The following is a 20019-nucleotide window of genomic DNA, read 5'->3' on the forward strand; positions in this document are numbered from 1 at the left end:
TCTGTGTAACTCCTTTATTCTTGAATGGCATGGTACTTAAGTATAAAATTATTTGGGTGTATGTTTTACTTGGGGACTTTGCAGGATTGCTTCATGTCCTCCAGAGCAGTGCTTCTTAAATGATCTGTGTTAAAGGGTCAGTCTTTTGCTTGTTTGCTTGTTTTATGTTTTTATTTTTATTTCTAGTCCACTGGGATCAGATACTTCTGTAAATATAATAGAAATAAATAACTAGAAAATAAAATGAATAAAAGAGAAGACATATAAAATATAAGCCCACATTTTTTATTATTAGATTGAACAGACCTAAAAGTACTCTGTCTAATTGGTATAAAAGTTTCTAAACACGTACTCTGGATGTCTGCCTTTGTCTCATCAGGAACTGGAAACATTTGACGGCCAGCTCCAGTGCATGGCCCTCTTTGCGGAGCACTGCTCTAGAGTTAAGTAGGTACTGTAGATGTCTGGGGCCAGTTTGATTTTGATCACCCAGCAGTTGACTTGATCTTTTTCCTGAATGCTTAAAAGGAAGTAAATACTTTGAGATCTTGCATTTCTGAAAATACCTTTATGCTGTTACTTGATTGATACCTATACAGATGATAGAATTCTAGGTTGGGAATATCTTTCCTTCAGGGTTTGGAAAGCAGTGCTCCATTTTCTTCTGTCTTCATTATAGCTGTTGAGAAGTTCAAGTTCAACAAGTTCATTCTTGATCTCTTATGTGTGACCTGTGACTTGTTTGATCCCTCTGTCAGTTTCTTAGAATCTTTTTATTCCTAGGGATGTGACATGTCATGATGATCTATCTGATGTAAGTCTGTTTTATTTTATTTTGCTTGGTGTTAGGTAAATCCTTTCAAACTGGAAACTCATGTTCTTGGGTTCTGAGAAATTTCCCAGATTATGTCCCTATTGCCAAAGAATGAAAAACCAAGTCTCACTTGATTTTAGGGCTGAGTACAACCCGGGTCTTGCTTAGTGATCTTCTGGAGTTGTCTTTGTTTTCTTTGAGTTTAACTCTTCCCTTTACTTTAAAGCACTTCTTAATACCTTTTATTTAGGAAAATTTCAAGCATATACAAGAGCAGAGAGAACAGTATACTAAGAACCTCCGGCACCCACACCCAGCTTCATCAGTCATCAGTACGAGGCTAATTTTGTTTCCCCTGTACCCTCTACCCCGACCTCCAATCTGGACATTATATAGTTCTACCCGGAAACACTTCTCTATGTATCTTAAGAGATAAGGCCTTTAAAAAAAACATGATAATGATACTATTAAAATACCTAAAACATAAACAATTTTTTAATATTACGTAGCATGCAGTTAGTGTTCAGTGTTTCTCTGGTTACCTCATAAATGCCAGTTTATAATTGGTTTGTTCAAATCAGGATCCATAGAGGCTTTACGCATGGCAATTGGTTGATATCTTTAATCTTTTATTCATTGAAGAAACAGAATCATTTGTCTGATAGAAATTTCCATATTCTGAATTTGGTTGATTGCATCCTATAGTGTCAGCTAACATTTATTCTATCCCCTGTATTTCTTGGAAAGTAGAGGCGTCCCCAGAATCAAGTTCAGTTTTAGGAGCAACACTCTTCTGTAAGTTGTGTGGTCTATTTCCTTTTATATCACATCAAAAGGCAGATAATGTCTGGCTGTTCACTTAGTGTGTTATAAGATTGGTTGTGTGTTCAGGTCATATAGGTATAGGCCAGCCTATACCATCCATTATAAAGTTCTATGTCACTGTTTCTTTTAATGATTTCAGCAGTAATTGACGATCATTGCCTAGAGTTATAAGGGTTTACAAATTCCTGTCATCGCTCATGCATTTATTAGCTGCGATTCTTTAAAGAAGAACTTTGTTTCATCAACTGTTTACTTAACCGTGTTATAGTTCATCTGGGAAGTCAAGATAAATGTTTAATTCTTCCCCTCTTATTGTTTGTTTTCAGCCTGTTTTCAGAATAATGATTTGGTACCCCAGCAACTTACAAAGTTGACTTATCAGGGTCATTGTTCTTTTATTTTTAATATCACTATAAAAACATGTATTTTAAAAATTTAGTTTTTTTTTAGTTAATTGAAATTATTCTTTTTGGTATAGCACTTTTTGAATTTGATTTAATTTTTACAATATGATGGAAGTTATAGGTAGGGTGCCCATATAATTTTAATCCAAACCAGAATACTTTCTGAGAGTAAAAGGGGGCACTAACTAGATGGAACTCCAGGACAGCAGATGTGAACTGGGACTGTCCTGGGCAAACAGGGGTGTATGGGCACCCTGGAGGAGTGTGGGTTGTTAGGGGAAAATTAACATTTTTTCCCCAAATTTTTCAGCTTTACTGAAGTACAATAATTTATGTACAATAAGTTGCACGTATTTAAAATTACAGTTTGATAAGTTTTGACGTGAAACCATCTACTCATGAAACCATCACCACAATTAAGAATATGAACATATCCAGTACCCCCAAAAGTTTCCTCCTCTACCATTGTCCTATATTCCTCCATCCCCAAAGGCCGCAGATAACCACTGATCTGCTTTCTGTCACTATAGATTAGTTTGCATTTTCTAGAATTTTATATAAAGGAATTATACAGTATATAGTATTTTTTGAGGGGATGTGTGTCTAGTTTCTTTTACTTAGCATAAATATTTTTGATGTTCATCCACGTTTAAGTGTTTGTATCATTAGTTTATTCCTTTTTATTCCTGAATAATACTGTGTTGTATGGATATATTTTCACCTGTTTGTAGACATTCAGATTGCCTCCAGTTATTGCCTATTACAAATAAAGCTGCTACAAACATTTGTGTATAAGGGTTTGTATGGACTCATGTTTTTATTTCTCTTAGGTAAATACCTAGGAGTAGAATGGCTGGATCATACGATAAATGTGTTTAACCTTACCAAACTGTTTTCCGAAGTAGCGGCATCATTTTACATTCCCACTAGCAATTTATGAGGTTCTAGTTTCTCCCCATTCTACACAACACTTATTATTACTTTTTAAATTATAATCATCATATTAAGTGTGATGTAGTATCACATTGTGGTTTTGATTTGCATTTCCTTTGATTGCTAATGATGTTGAACATCTTTCCATGTGCTTATTGGCTATTTGTATATCTTCTTTGGAGAAGTGTCTATTCACTTCCTTTGCCATTTTTTAGTTGGTCTAATTCTTTTTATTGTTGAGTTGTAAGTATTCTTATGTATTGTGGATGCAGTTCCTTTACCAGATACACGATTTGCAAACATTTTCTCGTTCTTGGGTTGTCTTTCCACTTTCTTGGTGGTATCCCTTGCAACACAAAAGTTTTTAATTTTGATTAAGTCCAATTTATTTTTTCTTTTGTTGCTTACGATAAGGGTGTCTTTTGAAGAAAAGTTTAAAATTTTGATTTCCAATTTATTGGTTTTTTTTTTAAATACTTTGTGCTTTTTAAGTCCTATTTAAGAAATCTTTGCCAAATCCAATCATTATTATTTTCTCCTATGTTTTCTTCTAGAAGTTTTATAGTTTTAGCTCTTAGATTTAGGTCTATGATCCATTTTGGCTTAGTTTTTCTTTTTTTTTTTTGGCTGTGTTGCGTGGCATGTGGAATCTTGGTTCCCTGACCAGGGATTGAACCCATGCCCCCTGCATTGGAAGCATGGAGTCTTAACCACTGGACCGGGAGGGAAGTCCTTGCTTAGTTTTTAAATATGATATGAATAGGGTCAGGCTTTTGAACCTTTTAAAATCAGTTTTTCAGTATCTGCAAAAAGTCCTGCTGAAATTTTAATTGAAATTGTATTGAATTTATAGATAAAATTGGAAAGAATTGACATCTTAATAATACTGAGTTTTATAATCCATAGCCATGGTATATCTCTCCAGTTACTAAGTCATCTTTAATTTTTCTCTATGACATTTTGTAATTTTCAGTGTACTGGGGTTATATGTCTCTTGTCAGATTTATTCCTAAATATTTTATATTTTTAATGCTATTTTAAATTGTTATATTTCAGATTTCAGTTTCTGATTGTTTATTGCTAGTCTGTAACAATAGAGTTGATTTTGTATATTATCTTTTATACTTGATAAGCTTACTTATTTAACAGCTTTTTTGAAGATTTTCTTAGGACTTTCTATATACATGATCATGTCTGTGAGTAAAGAAGTTTTAATGTTTCCTTTCTAATCTGTGCCTTTTATTTCTTGTCTTATCAAAGTGGCTAGAATCTCTGGTCAGTGCTGAGTAGAAATGGTAAGCGTAGACATCCTTGCTTTATTCCAGTCTCAGGAGGAATGCTTTCAGTCTTTCATCAGTGGTGTTAGCTGTAAGTTTTTCTTAGATGCCCTTTATCAGGTTATGGAAGTCCCCTTCTATTCCTCATTTTCTGAGATTCTTTATCACAAATGGATGTTTGATTTTTGTCAAGGGCTTTTTTCTGCATCTAATGAGATCATTTTTTTTTTTTAGATTTTTAATATGGTGCATTGCCCTGATTGAATTCAAACATTAAAGCAACCTTGCATATCTGGGGTCAACTACACTTGGTCATGATGTATTACCGTCTTTATATATGTGTTTTTGATTGACTAAAGTTTTGTTAATAATTTTGAGTTTGTGTTCATGAAGTATATTGGTGTTTAGTTTTCTTATAATTTTTTTCTGGTTTTGGTATTGGAGTAATGTTGGCCTAATGAAATGAAGCGGGAATTATACCCTCCTTTCTGTTTTTTGGAAGAATTTATACAGAATTGGTATTGTTCCACTGTTTTCTAATTTCCAGTGAGAAATCTGGTATCATTCTTATCTTTGTTCTTCCGTGTCTTTTTTCCCTCTGGTTTCTTTTAAGATTTTTCTCTTTATCAACTGATCTTCAAATAATTTTATTATAATGTATCTTATAGTTTTCTTCATTTCTTGTACATGGGGTTCACTGAGCTTCTTTGATCTTTGAATGTAATTTTAGAAAATTTTAACCATTATTTTTTCAAAAAATTTTCTGCCCCCTCCCCCCTTTCGGGGGTCCATTTTCATGTATTTAGGCCCTTTGGTGTTTCATTTTGGATAGTTTCTAAGGCTGTGCCTTCGAGTACACCAATTTTTTTTTTTTTTTTTTTTCCTGTAGTGTCTGAACTGCTGTTAGTCACATCAAGGGTATTTTTCATTTCAGACAATTAAAAAATCTTTATAGGTTTGATTTGGGTCTTTTTATATTTTCCATGGCTTTCCTTATGCTCATGCTTTCCTCTACCTTCTTGAACATATGGAATATAGTTATAATAAAATGGCTTGAATGTCTTTGCCTACTGATTATATTATCTCTGTCATTTTTGAGTTGGTTTGAATTGATTGATTTTTTAAAATTTTCTCTAATCATGGGTCATGTTTTCTTGTTTCTTTGCATACCTGGTTATATTTGATTCAGTGCTGGCAGTGTGATTTTTACCTTGTTGTATACTGGATATTTTTTATTCCTTTACCTATTTTTGAGCTTTGTTCTAAGATACAGTTAAGTTACTTGGCTAATGTTTGATACTCTTGAGCAGGAGTTGGCCAACGACAGTCTGCAGGCCAAATCTGGCCATGCCTGTTCATTTCTGTTTGGGTTTGTGGTTGCTTTTGTGCTGCAGCGATAGAATAGTCGTGACAGAGAGAATGGATGGCCTGCCAAGCTCAAAATATTTACTGACTGATCCTTTATAATCCCTTGCTTTTGAAGGCTTATCTTTAAGCCTGTTGGAGGACCAGAGCAGCCTTGGGGTAGGGCTGATTTCTTCCCACTCCTGAGGCTGTATGTCCTGAGCGCCCTACCTGATGCTTGTGGATTCAGAGGTTTCTCACTCTGGGCCCTGGGTGATTGTTCTACCTGCTCATTTCCAGCAGTCCTCTCCCTCTTGGTAGGTAGTCTTCTCACGCACCTGCTAATCAGTGCTCAGCATAGACTGGAGGGGAATCTCAGCAGGCCTTGGAGCACTAGCTCAGTGTCTGCTGTCTGCCTTCCGTGTACTCCATGCGTACCATCCAGTGCTCTGCCTTGTGGATCCAGCTGCCTTGGCCTCCACGATTTCTCAACTCTACCTCATCAACTTGTTGTGCTATGTTTGGGGCCTCCATCCTGTGCAGCCAGCTCTCCACAGGCAGGAAGCTGAGCAGCTGTGCTGCTCACTCACCTCTTCCCTTCTCTCGGCATTCACTGTTTGGGCTGCCAGTTGTCCAATATCTTTTTTTTTCCTACTTTTTTCTTTTGTCCAATATCTTAAAACTGTGGTTTCATATATTTTATCAACTTTTTGAGGGCCAGGATGGTAAATCTGGTCTCTGTTGCTTTTTCGTGGCTGAATGTGGAAGTCTTCAACAATGAACAGCTACTAATGAATGGTAATAGTAGTAAATTCAGTGTGTCTGTTGCCAGGGAGGGTGCTGGTTCCTTCCACTTGCATCTCATGTCTTAGGGGCCCTTTTCTCTACTGACACTCTTACTTTGAATTACTGTTAAAGTTTCTTCCAGTATCATGCTCCTTTTTCTTTCCAGTCATAGATAAAGCTGTCAAAAGAACAGTTATCATAGAAATAGAAACATTTAAATTACCAGCATGATGAGCTTATTTCTTGCTATAGCCATTCAGAATATCTATTTCTCACTGCCTTGTGTACTTTGAAGTGAAACTGTGCTTATATACAGAAAGTTTTAATACCCACTTTGATTCTATGCTAAGTTCACAGTTTTTACAGTGCAGTTCAGAGTTTAGTTCAACTGAAATCATATGACTCTTCTCAAACTCTAAGAATCCTTTAGTGCACTATTTGACATGCTTAGATCTAGACATTTCTGACCCTCTATGAGCCATGATAATCTTACCTATTTTTCTTTTGTTTTCTTACTCTGCTTTCTTTTTTTAAATTTTTTAAAGTTTATTTATTTATTTATTTATTTTTGGCTGCTTTGGGTCTTCATTGCTGTGCGTGGGCTTTCTCTAGTTGTGGTGAGCGGGGGCTACTCTTCATTGTGGCGCGTGGGCTTCTCACTGCGGTAGCTTCTCTTGTTGCGAAGCACGGGCTCTAGGCACATGGGCTTCAGTAGTTGTGGCACGCAGGCTCAGTAGTTGTGGCTTGTGGGCTCTAGAGCGCAGGCTCAGTAGTTGTGGCTCACGGGCTTAGTTGCTCTGCGGCATGTGGGATCTTCCTGGACCAGGGCTCGAACCCATGTCCCCTGCATTGGCAGGTGGATTTTTAACCACTGCGCCACCAGGGAAATCCCATCTTACTGTGATTTCTTAGCTGGATTGCATATACAAAATCAGCAGTTTTAAAAACGTACTGTGATTGTCTTCTCTCTTTAATCATCAGTAATAAAATGAAAAGAGAGGGGAAAAAACCCCAAAGTAGTGACTTTGAAATCAGATATAAAGATGACTTGAAAGGGATCAAATAGGCTATCTGGTATCGTATTTTTTAAGGCTTTGATTATTGTTTTGCTGCTTTGGGGGTGAGCTTCTCAGAACTGCCTCCATCAGTACTGCTAAGAATAGAGGAACTTTGTGGGAACATTTTTTCTTTTAGGAGGTAATTGTTCTTGCTAAGTATGCCATAAGAAATTGAAGAATGATCTTAATTTCTCATTTGAAAATGACTGTCTTACTGAGCCAGACTGTTTAACACCTCCAAGTTAGAACACATGGATTTGTCAATAAATTTAAAGGTGATAGTAGTCTCCATTACTACTAAGTTGTTTGAATAATATATTATATTCACATTTTAAATGGATATTGATCTTCAGCCAGTGACTAAATTGGAGCATCTCAATTTTTAAGAAATCGCTGATTCTTTTCCACTTTGTAGGTATGCAGCCAGACATAAATCCTAGCCAACATTCCACAGATTGTTTTGTACCTTTGCTTCTTCATGCAGTACTCTTTAGGAAGTAATGATACTTTTTGCATGTTAAACCTGGCGAAAATCAATTGTCTTTAAAGCAACAAACTTAAAATGTATTCCTTTGTGTTTTGTTGTGTCTTGAAGGTACTTGAAGTTTATTGAGTTGCCCTTGTCTCAGAGAAAGTTTTGTCAAAGATGTCAGCAGTTGCTGTTGCCAGATGATGAGGAAAAGCATCGCAAGCATCAGATAGTGGGTGATATTTCTATCACCCAGTTAAAAAGGCCCAGTCAACTCCTTTATCCATTGGAAAACAAGAAGACAAATGCCCAGTATTTGTTTGCTGATAGGAGCTGTCTGTTCTTGGTAGACCTACTCTCTACCCTTGGGTTCAGAAGAGTACTGTGTGTTGGGACACCAAGGTATGTTATATGGTATTTTAAACATTCTCCCATCACCACTATTTAAACTGTAAGAAAATTTATTAAGTAGTTATTTATTGGGTTGGCCAAAAAGTTCGTTCAGGTTTTTCTGTAAGATATGGAAAACCCAAATGACCTTTTCGTCCAACCCAATACTATGTGCGGGTTACGACATGAAGCTTCAAGTATACAAAGGAAGTATAAAGCATGGTCCCTCTCTGAGGAGTTTGTAATCTTTATTGCATTTGAGAGAAATCTTTATAGATTTCTGATATATGATAGGAGATTCTTTCTGATTTGATTCTTAAGTTATTTATTATTTTAGAGTTTTCTGTTTCAGATGAGATCCATCCAGTGTTTTAAAAATATTTGTGAAATTTAAACCTTGCTTATACTTGCCAAATTTTCTTCAGTGTTTCACTGAAATATTAGAAATATCAGGAGAACATTGATGGGTTTTTTGTTTGCTTGTTATCTATGGCATTTGTAATTTCTTATTAAATTTGCTTTCACTAATTGCTTTAGGTTGCATGAGCTGATCAGGTTGAAAGCATCAGGTGACAAGAAGTCTAACATTAAAAGCCTTTTATTGGATATTGATTTTCGGTAGGTTTACAAAGTATAATATTTATTCTCCTTCATTGTGTTCTGTTTCTTTTTAATGTTTTCATCTTATTAATCCTATTACAATCCTTTACTTAACATTTAGAAGTAGTGATTGGTTATAAGGTATCTTTTTAGTCATATAGACTCAACATGTAATCTTCCATATTTCAAACAGGGAGGTGGTAGATTTCTCCTTTTGCTAGTGTGCTTCCTAAATTTTCTCTGTGAATATGTCTAGTTGTCTTAGGCTTATAATTTAGAGATACATTTCAATTGAGTGAAATTTCTTCTAATATACTTATTTTTCAACGGTAATTCCAAATTTCCTCCAGAATTTTGTTTCATCATGATGTTTTAAGTGTGATAAGACATGTATTTTAATATTTTTACTGGATGATGTGCATACTGTCTTTCACTGGACATGACCTGAAGTGAAGGGAGCGCTAACTAGGAAATAGAAAAGTCCCGAGGCAGAGGATAAACAAACAGATAAGCTTTGTGGGAGAGGGTCAGAATTAAATGGCACCTGATGTGTTGGAACAAACAGGTGAGACAGTGGACCACATCTTGAGTCCCCCCTCTGGTGGTAATTGAGAAGATACAGACGTTTGATTTACAACACAGGATGGCAAATGTGTCCATCCTCAGACTCTCTGATTCTGTAAACTTGAAGTACTCTTCCTAGTTTCTGTAATTGTTTGATTTCCGGGAGTTCATGGTGAGTCTGTAAGACACTGTGTTCTTAGTATATTTTACTTGTTCTTGAGTGTATTGAAGGAATCGGGCTTTGAGTTTCTTTTTATTTAATCTGATAGAGTCTATTTGGCCAATATTCCAGCATTTGCTGGATTCTCTCTAGTATTATTACTCAGGTTCTCTATGAAATTACGTATGCTTTTTCTCCCTAAAAACAGGCAGACAGATTTTTAAAGTGTAGAAAGTCACAATAAAAAGTACAGCTTTCGTTATTTATTTTTCTTTAGATTTCCAAGTCAACTTTAGGTTATCTAATATAAGCACATATATTTCTCAGAAATAACCCACACTTTCTGTAACACTCATCCCTTATTAACAGGACTAGCACACACTTTACAAATACCTGCTTGATGTGAGTAATCCTCGGGAAAATGGAATTCCATAAGTGATAATATGGACTTCTTCTTAAACTCAAATTCTTTTTTTAAATTGAGGTATAATTCACTTGAAATTTACCATTTTAAAGTGTGTATTTCAGCAGTTTTTGGTATATTCACTAGGGTTTGCAGCCATCACCCATGATTCCAGAACATTTTTAATCACACTAGAAAGAAACTCCTTACTTCCCCTAATAACCATTAATCTGCTTTCTGTCTCCATGGATTTGTCTATTCTGGATGTTTTATATAAATGGAATCATACAATGTGTGACCTTTATGTCTGGCCTCTTTCACTTTAGCATAATGTTTTCAAAATTCCTCCATGTCATAGCATATAACTGTACTTCCTTTTATGGCTGTATAATATCCCATTGTATGAATATCTCAATTTCTTTTTTAACTACCATGTTTCTTTCCTAAAGTATTATTGTTAAATTATTATAAATGTATTATTTTAAAGGTAGAAATTTAACTTTTGAGGTCTTATAATAACAATATTAACAATAACTAGTATTTAGTGAATACTTGTCACGTGTCAAACCCTATTCTAAATCCTTTGATCCTCACAATAGCCCTATAGGGTAGATACTATTAACATTCTCCTTTTCCTCAGAATAGAAAACTGAGGTACAAAGAAATTAAATAACTTGACCAAAGTCACAGTTTATAAATGTCCAGCTCAGGATTCAAACCCAGTCAGTCTGGCCCCCAAAATTAAATTATCCTCTGGAAATAACTTTGCTTTTGGAAGTGTATATAAGCCTTTCTTATATAGCCTATATTTCTCTCTTGTCATCCTTCTAGCTTTCCCTTTTTCCACCTATCCCCCTGCTTTGTTCCACAACAGTTTTCAAATGTGTTAATAACTGGTTTCCCTGTTATTCATGTATTTAGAGTCAGGCATTCATATTAGGCAGGAATCTTTCTTTCATTAGAGTCCCAGAAATCCATTTATGTCACTGTGAATGTATTGGCTCACACTGCTGGAGTCTAGGGTATAACAGGCTTCAGTCCAATTGAGATCCTGGGCCTCACATAATTTTTTAGAGCTCTGTCTTTCTCTCTCTACCTCGCATTCTGTGTTTCTCTCTGTACTGGCCTTATTCTGCAGACAGCTTCCTTCATTCTGCCAAGGACTTTGGTGGGCAGCAGCTTTAAACTTACATAGTCTCAGCTGAACTGCCCAGTAGAAAAAGAATCTTTCCCGAGAGCTCCAGCAGCAAAACTCCAGTGAGTACTCTGCCTACCTTGCCTGGGGTTACATAGCCATTCCAGAACCATCACCGTGGCCTGGCAGATAGGGTGCTATGGAGTGGGTTCTCCATAGGAAATAGGTGTTTGACTGAAACGAGGGGAGATATAGGTGCTGGAAAGACAAAAAAAAAGGCAAAAAAAAAAAAAAAAAAGATGTCCACAACTGAATTATTCAAGACAATATATGTCAGCAGCACATACGTTTTCATCTCTCTTGGTATTGTATTAATTTGCTAGGGCTGCCGTAACAAAATACCACAGACTGGGTGGGTTAAACAATAGAAATTTATTTTCCCACAGTTTTGGAGGCTAGAAGTTGAAGATCAGGGTGTCAGTAGGTTTGGTTTCTTCTCTTTTTTTTTTCTTAATTTATTTTATTATTTATTTATTTATTTTTGGCTGTGTTGGGTCTTTGTTGCTGTGCACGAGCTTTCTCTAGTTGTGGAGAGCAGGGGCTACTCTTCGTTGTGGTGCATGGGCTTCTCATTGCGGTGGCTTCACTTGTTGCAGAGCACGGGCTCTAGGCGTGCGGGCTTCAGTAGTTGTGGCACACGGCCTCAGTAGTTGTGGCTCGCGAGCTCTAGAGCGCAGGCTCAGTAGTTGTGGCGCATGGGCTTAGTTGCTCCACGGCATGTGGGATCTTCCCAGACCAGGGCTCGAACCCGTGTCCCCTGCATTGGCAGGCGGATTCTTAACCACTGCACCACCAGGGAAGTCCCAGGTTGGTTTCTTCTGAGATCTCTCTCCTTGGCTTGCAGATAGCTGCCTTCTAACTGTGTCATCACATGGTCTTTCCTGTGTGTGTGCACATCCCTGGTATCTCTTTATGTGTCCAGATTTCCTCTTCTTATAAAGACACTGGTCATACACATTGGGGCCCACCCTAATGACCGCCTTTTAACTTAGTCACATCTTAGTACACCTGAAACTAACATAACATTGTACATCAATCATATTTCAATTAAAAAAAGTTTAAAAAGGATAAATGCTTAAAAATTAATTTAATTACCTCTTTAAGGGCCCTCTCCCCAAATACAGTTACCTTTTGAGAGACTGAGGGATCAGTGCTTCAGAATATGAATTAGTTTGGGGGACACAACCAAGGCCATAACAGGTATATACCTAGGAGTAGAATTGCTTGGTCATGTGGTAATTCTATGTTTAACTTCTTGAGGGACTCCCAAACTGTTTTCCAAGGTGACTGCACTGTTTTACTTTCCCAACAGCAATGTATGAGAGTTCCAATTTCTCCACATCTTTGTCAACACTTGTTATTGTCTATCTTTTTGAAGTAGTGTCTCATTGTGGTTTGTTTTGCATTTTATTGGTGGCTAATGTTGTTGAGCATCCTTTCATGTGCTTATGGCCAATTGTTTATCTTTTTGGAGAAATGTCTATTCAGTCCTTTGCCCATTTTTAAAATTGGTTATTTGTCTTATTGTTGAATTGAAAGAGTTCTTAATATATTCTGGATACTAGACCCCTATCAGATATATGATTCGTAAATATTTTCTCCCATTCTTTGTGTTTTTTCACTTTTGATGGAGTCCAATCATTCTATTTTCTTTGGTTGCTTGTGTTTTAGGTGTCATACCAAGAAACTATTGCCTAATCCAAAGTCATGAATATTTACACTTGTTTTCTTCTAAGAGTTTTTAATTTTAGCTCTTACATTTAGGTCATTGATTTCTTTTGAGTAATTTTTATATATGGTGTGAGGTAGGGGTCTAACTTTATTCTTTGCATGTGGATATCCAGTTGACTTGGCACCATTTGTTAAAATGATTATTCTTTTCCCATTGAATGGTCTTGGAACCTTATTGAAAACCAAATGACCATAAATGTATGGATTTATTTGTAGACTTTAAATTCTATTCCATTGATCTATGTCTGTCTTATACCAGTCCCACGCAATCTTGATTATTGTTGCTTTGTAGTGAGTTTTGAAATTGGAAAGTGTGAGTCTTTCAACTTAATTCTCTTTCAAGATTGTTTTGGCTATTGTGGGTTCCTTGCACTTCTGTATGAATTTTAGAATTACCTTGTCAGTTTCTACAAAAAAGCCAACTGGGCTTTTTATAGGGATTGCATTGAATTTATAGATCAATTTGAGGAGTATTTTCATCTTAATATTAAGTGTTCTGGTTCATGAATATGAGATGTCTTTCCATTTATTTAGATATTCTTAAAGTTCTTTAAACAATATTTTGTAGTTTTCAGTGTGCAGGACTTGTACTTCTTCTGTTAAATTTGTTCCTAAACACTTTATTCTTTTTGTTGCTATTGTAAATAAATTGTTTTTTTAAATTTTATTATGTATTGTTCATTGCTACTGCTCTGTTTACTTGTTTTTAAAAAAATTGCAATAAAGTACACATAGTAAATATAAAATTTACCATGTTAACCATTTTTTAAGTGTATAGTTCAGTAGTGTTAAGTAAGTGAAGTACATTCATATCGTTGTACACATTCTCCAGAACTCTTTGCATCTTACCTGATGTACTTTTAATTTGAAAGATTTATATGACCCTTTAACTCTTTTGCCTTAAATGCCATGCCTTGTAGTTTTACCTTTCTTGAGCCTGTAGTTCAAATCCCCTGGTCAGAATAAGGAGTAGGGGATGTGGATAAAGTTGTTTTATAACCTATGGAATACACAGATGCTTTTTTTCTTTGTGTCTATAAACCTCTGTGTGTGTGTTGCAGACAAAAGCTGAAGGTATAGTACTGTGGTATCCTAGCATAGCTTCTTTGATAGCTACTCTGTTTCTGAGTCAGTTCTGTAAAAGGTAAACATTGGGTGCTAAGATAGAGCTGGTTAATTGACATATGTTAGTAGCCAGAATGAACTCAGCCTGTTGCCTGTATTTACACTATGATGGAGTGTGGGGTTGGTTCAGATTTCTCACAAGGACCACAGTTAAATCAGGGAAACATTCCTTTGTGGTGTAAAGTGGTACTGAATAGTTCCTTCTGGCACTTTGACTTTGGCTTGTTGTTGCCCTACGTAAGGTTTGTGCAAGGATGCAGAGAACTGCCTCAACTCCAGGGCTGTATGTAGATGTGCGGTAAATGTCCTTTTCTGGGGTCTAAGATATGAAGTTAACATTTGCTAAGATGGATTTCTGTATGCTCTAATTTTAGCATGAAAGATATGAAACTGTTTGGCAAACTATCATCCAAATAAAGTTGTATCAAAAAAATGTATTTCTTAGGCTCATTTCATGAACTAGTTTAATTCAGCTCTTGATTACATTTCCTTTGTGTAGAACATGTTTCATACTTGGTAACTGACTCTGATTTAAAGAGAATGAATGGCCAAATTAAATGAATGTCCTTTTGAGCAGTTTTCAAGTGCATGCATTTCTGATTGGTTTTGTTTGCCTTATTCAATGGAGAGAATAATTTTTTGTGGCCAATTTCATTCTAAGAGGGTGATGAGTGATTTTTCATAATTTAAAATATGAATAATTATGCTTCCTTGTTTGTGTTTGATGGAAACTTAGAACTGAAATCTTGGTTTTTTCTCTCTCTGGCTCTGCCCACTGCTGCCCAGAACATTTTGGATGAGTGTGCTGTGCTGAATTTTATGTAAATAAAAATTTTTTTTAATTTTAAAAAATGACTATTGCATCATGAAGCAATGAAAATAAATGGAGGAGGGTAGAAATATATTTAAAAAGAGATTGTATTTTCCCTTGCTCACACAAAGCAATGCAAGAGCGAAGAACACTCTCAAATGATGGTTGATCCACAGCTGTACTAGTATTAATATATATGTGTAAATTAAGTAACTGATATAGCTGTATTATCAGCTATTTGGGATTTGGTTAAAGAGGAAGACATTTGTTTATTAATGGTAATTTACATTGTCCCACAGTGTTTTGGAATGTTCCTTGGGTTACAGTATATAGTTTAAATATTTTTCAGTTATTCAAACCTTCTGTTTATTTCTTCAGTGCAAATTTGTTTTATGAAATCAGCAGATGTACTAACAGTATCTTAAGTGATATTAAGGGATATTGTACTGAGAATGGCGAACAGCTGTTCTTCCATCTCCACAGAATAACAAGAAACGGATTTAGATTATAGGAGGAGATATTTTGATTGGGCATAAACATAATTTCCTAACATTAGAGTCACTGAGACATACATCTTTATAGTTGGTATTTATTAAAATAATGATACCTGACATTTCAGTATATGCTTTGTAGCTGGCATTGTATTCAGCACTTTACATACATTATCTTATTTATTCTTACCAAGTTCTATGAGGTATTATAGAAACTATTTTCCTATTTTGTAGATGAAGAAACTGGGGCTCAGATAGGTTAAATAACTTACTAAGATTACACAGCTAATAAGTGAGAGACCCAGAGGTTGAAACCAGACCACCCGACTGTACAGCTGTACTCTTAGCCTCAGTGTAATAGGAAGAGCATAAACTAGGCTTGTCCATTGTATTAAATACTCAGCATGGTTGGTGATCAGTTATAGACGGTCATGAGTAACTGCGAGTAGAAGTAGAAGCAAAGAAGCACCGCTATTGTGATTTGGTTAAAGAAGCTGTGTAAGTAAGGATGTGTCCCTGATTTTTTTCTCAGTCTTTCCACACTAGGTTATGAATTCTGTAGAAGGATGGTGTGGTTCATATGTGAATTGTTTATGACAAAACTGTGGAAGTTCAAAATCCTATTGAGGTAAAAGAGGTTTCTATAGTATACAAAAAAACCTCAGAAATCGGCAAGAAAGACATTAAGGCCCATAGACATAGATGGGAAAAACAGAGCTAGGCAATACAAATAAAATTAAGGAATAAAGAAAACTCAGTTTTGTAAGAAGTCAAATAAATGCAAATTTAAGCCATAATGTGGTATGAATTTTGCCTAGTAAATTAGCGAAAATTTATAAAATGTTAATACCCAAAGCTGGTACTCTCATTCATTACTGACTGCATTTTAAAGTAGTATGTTAGAAGAATAAAATGACTCAATCAGTAAATAAATATCCTCTTTCCTGGCACTAATTCAGTGTATATGAAATGCGCATACTTCTTTTCTCTTACATATTGAGAAGCATATTTTATTAAGCTAATTCACAATAGACAAGAAAAACTCTGTATTAAATACCTTTTTTTGTTAACCACGGAAGAAAATAATTAACAGCTGTTGAGAAGAAATGTTGATTCAGTATTTTCCTTAAAATTATTAACTGCAAGAGATGTATTTTGATTGCCAGCCCATCTCAAGCTTAAGTTGCATAATAATCTATCAGGAACATGACTATTTATGTAGAATCTTCTGGTCCATAGGAACCAGAAGATTATATGTGTTTTTTATATATGAGTGTTCTGTAGTTTCGCCACTGGCTTATTAAACTTGGGACCATAATTTAAGTTTGTTATTCATCCACTGTTGCTGACTTCTTGAGATTTTTGGGAAAGTATTCTTTATTTCAAAAAACTAAAGGATGATGAAATTGATTTTATTAAAGGTGTGATTTCATAGTTTTAAAATTTAGTTTACATTTATTTATTTATTTATGTATAACTATGACCAGACAAGTAACTGCAGTAATAAACAAATTATCTTACAGGTATTCACAGTTTTATATGGAAGATAGTTTTTGCCATTATAACATGTTTAACCATCACTTCTTTGATGGAAAGGTAAGAATTATGACCATTATCTCTTTCTTTTATTGTATTTCCTTCATTATTTTTCTAGGGTCCCTCAAGAGCAAATGGTGGCTTTTCTACCATTTATTGATATTTATTTTTGTTCATTCACTGAGTGTGTATTGAGCACCTAGAGGTGATCATGTTATTCATCTTTCATGACTTTTCACTGCTTCTTGGGTGACGAGCCACTTTCTCACCAAGACTCACGTAGCTTTTTGTGAGCTGACCCCTGCCACTCTTCAGCCTGTCCTCTCCCTGTTCCTGCTTTGCTGTTTGTGTTCAGGACATATGACCTTCATCTCAAACTGGCCTTTCCACCACAGGGGCTTTTGCCCATGCTGTTCCCTCCACCTTCTACTCTCTCTTTGCCTTGTTAATATCACCTCATCCTTCAGAACCCTGTTCCAAGTCACTTTCTTTAGCCTCCCCTGACCCTCAGACAAGGTCAGGTTCTCCTTTGTAGATTTATGATCCTGTAATTAAATAATACTGTGGTTAGTTGTTTGCTGTCTGCCTTCCTGATAAATTTCATGTCCCAGTTAAGGGGATTTATGGTTTTATTAAACTAATCCTTAAAAAATAGACAGTGTCAAGAGTTAACTCCAATCTATGAACTCTGGGTGATAATGTGTCAGTTTAGGTTCATCACTTTTAACAAATGTCCCACTCTGGTGGGTGCTGTTGATAGTGAGAGCGGTTATCCATGTGTGGGGCAGGGGGTATGTGGGATATCGCTGTACCTTCCTCTCAATTTTGGTGTAAACCTAAAACTACTCTAAAAAAAAAATAACCTTATAAAAAAGGGAGAGTGGTTTAAAAAAATCTTCTTTCAATATGATGTTAATAACATCATTGTGAATAAACAACATAGCAGAGCTGATATTTCTACTCCTAATTTGAGCTCTTTGTCAGTCCCATTACAAAATAAAATCTATGACCAACCAAGTAATCACACCTGACAGGAGGTTGGTCAAAAATGTTTGAAATTATCAAGACTACTTGAAGCATATCCATACATATATGTGATGGGTATATATCAATTTTTAAAGAATTGTGAGCCATGTTTAAGTATATATTGTGCTTTAAGATATTAGCTAATGATAGAATGAAAACCAAGCAAGACTAAAAAACTAAGCATTCAGGAAATGAAAGTAGATTCTAAATTGTTGGTTGGGATTGAAAAAATGAGACTCATTGAAAAATGAGATTTAGTAAGTATAGCCAGTGATGTACTCCTTCCATCAGAATCCATTCAGCATGGGGATACATATTTTTCAGCCGCGAAAGCTATGAAAACCAAGTACTGAAGTAAATAACAGTTAGAATTAGACTTCACTGTTTCCCAAAGCGCTTGTGTGGTTGATAACCACTAGAATTTGAGAACTGATTAGATGAGCATGAAGGAGAACGAGGAATTGAAAGATCGCTTGACAGTAGATGAAGAGGGGCTTCTCACCTCGGACAGTGACAGTGGGGAAAAGAGAGGAAAGAAGTGGATTCTGAAGGCATTTCACAGATGGAAACCAGAAGACTGGGTGTAATGACTCTGTGTACACCTGAAACTAATATAATGTTATACATCAATTATACCTCAATTTAAAAAAAAAAAAAAAAGAAGACTTGGTGATAAGTGTACGGGGGGTGAAGTCAAAGATGACATGGGGCCGTGACCTGGATTCATCTTCCATTCTTCAAAACAGAGAGTAGGGAAGTGTGGAAGTGACGTTTGGAAGTGTTGAGTCTGTGGGCCTGGCACGACATCGACGTGCAAGTGTCTAGTGTGGTCTCTTGAAACTGTGGGGCTTTGAGCTCAGGGGGGTTGTCAGCACTGGTGACACAGCTGAGGAAGGAACTGAGTTCATATTACTGCTTGATGCTGCAGTAGTGGGTCAGGTATTTGTTTATTTGTTTTTAATACCAACCAGACCATGATTTTGCTTTTTAATTTGAACAATAAAGACAAGAGTAAAATTACATTTAAATACCGAACAGTTGGCTAGCAATTTCATATATCTTAAGAAAGTAACATGTAAGTAGCCTTTTCTAGGAAATTCTATGTAACTTTTATTGAGAGTTTGTAGAATTACCTTACCAGTTTCTAGAATAACGGTTGGAATAAGCTGCCAAGACTGAGCTCCATGTTCTGTTTCACAGAAGAAAACAGTCGTCCAGCTCAGGCTCTCCTTTCTCTATATTTTAGGAGCAGCCACTAAATAGCACTGCAACTGTAGAGAATGATCTACAGAAAACTATTGTTTAATGATTTTACTGTCTCCCCTTTTTCTACCTACTTACAGAGTCAGGGTTTTCAGTAGAGATTACCATCTACTAATCAATCACCAAAGTATTTAAGTGTCTACTAGGTGTCTGTCTGTGAAGGCATATAAGCCTTTGAGGTACCATGTGCCTTTGAGGATCTAAGCCTCTGCCACTGCACAGAAGCTCTTCACAGTTCATGGGATTAAAAAGTAGGAGTTTTCTGCACAGGATTTTTTTCATAGCAAATAATATAGTCTTTTGTGTAATAAAAAATGTCACATGCCTTATTGGTAAGGTGGTTAAAGTGTGTACAGAGGGTGGCTATTTAAAATGCCAAGCACTTTTTTAGTGATGACTGAGATGAAGAACAGAGTTAAGTTATTGTCAACCTTGGTGGCATAAGCAAGTGTCTGTTTCCCATAGGTGGTCAATATTAGGACCCTCAGCAACCTAGGATGAGACATCCCACCATTGATTCTTACCTGGGAAGATATTCTTTAATTTCTTTTTTAATTTGGTTAAGGGTTCAGGTCTCGTTCACTTACTTATTTTCTTTTTTCTACTTTTAACTCTAAGGGGTTTTAATTAATTTATTTATTTTAAAATTTGTATTGGAGTATAACTGATTTACTCTAAGGAATTTGAAGGTTTTTCAGTCACATCATCTGTACTTCTAGTCCTTGTTCGTGTAGGCAGGTTAAGGAAGTGCCAGGCAGCACTTGAAAAATGATTAACGTTCTTGACACCATCCTTTGCTGTAGGACTTTCAGGA

General features: G+C 35.8%; 1 protein-coding gene across 3 annotated transcripts in view; it reads left to right on the top strand.

The window, feature by feature from the left end:
• The window catches only part of ZCCHC4 (zinc finger CCHC-type containing 4), a 46903-nt gene that overhangs the window by 9817 nt on the left and 17067 nt on the right, over positions 1-20019 (top strand). For 2 of the 3 annotated variants that reach the window (XM_061191288.1, XM_061191290.1), the window contains 3 exons: positions 8037-8312; positions 8838-8918; positions 16904-16976. In XM_061191288.1, the coding sequence (XP_061047271.1) occupies positions 8037-8312; positions 8838-8918; positions 16904-16976 (430 nt within the window). The remainder of the gene's footprint in view (positions 1-8036; positions 8313-8837; positions 8919-16903; positions 16977-20019) is intronic. The other variant, XM_061191289.1, reaches the window with a different exon arrangement.

The sequence above is a fragment of the Eubalaena glacialis genome, chromosome 5, assembly GCF_028564815.1.
Source record: "Eubalaena glacialis isolate mEubGla1 chromosome 5, mEubGla1.1.hap2.+ XY, whole genome shotgun sequence".
NCBI lineage: Eukaryota > Metazoa > Chordata > Mammalia > Artiodactyla > Balaenidae > Eubalaena > Eubalaena glacialis.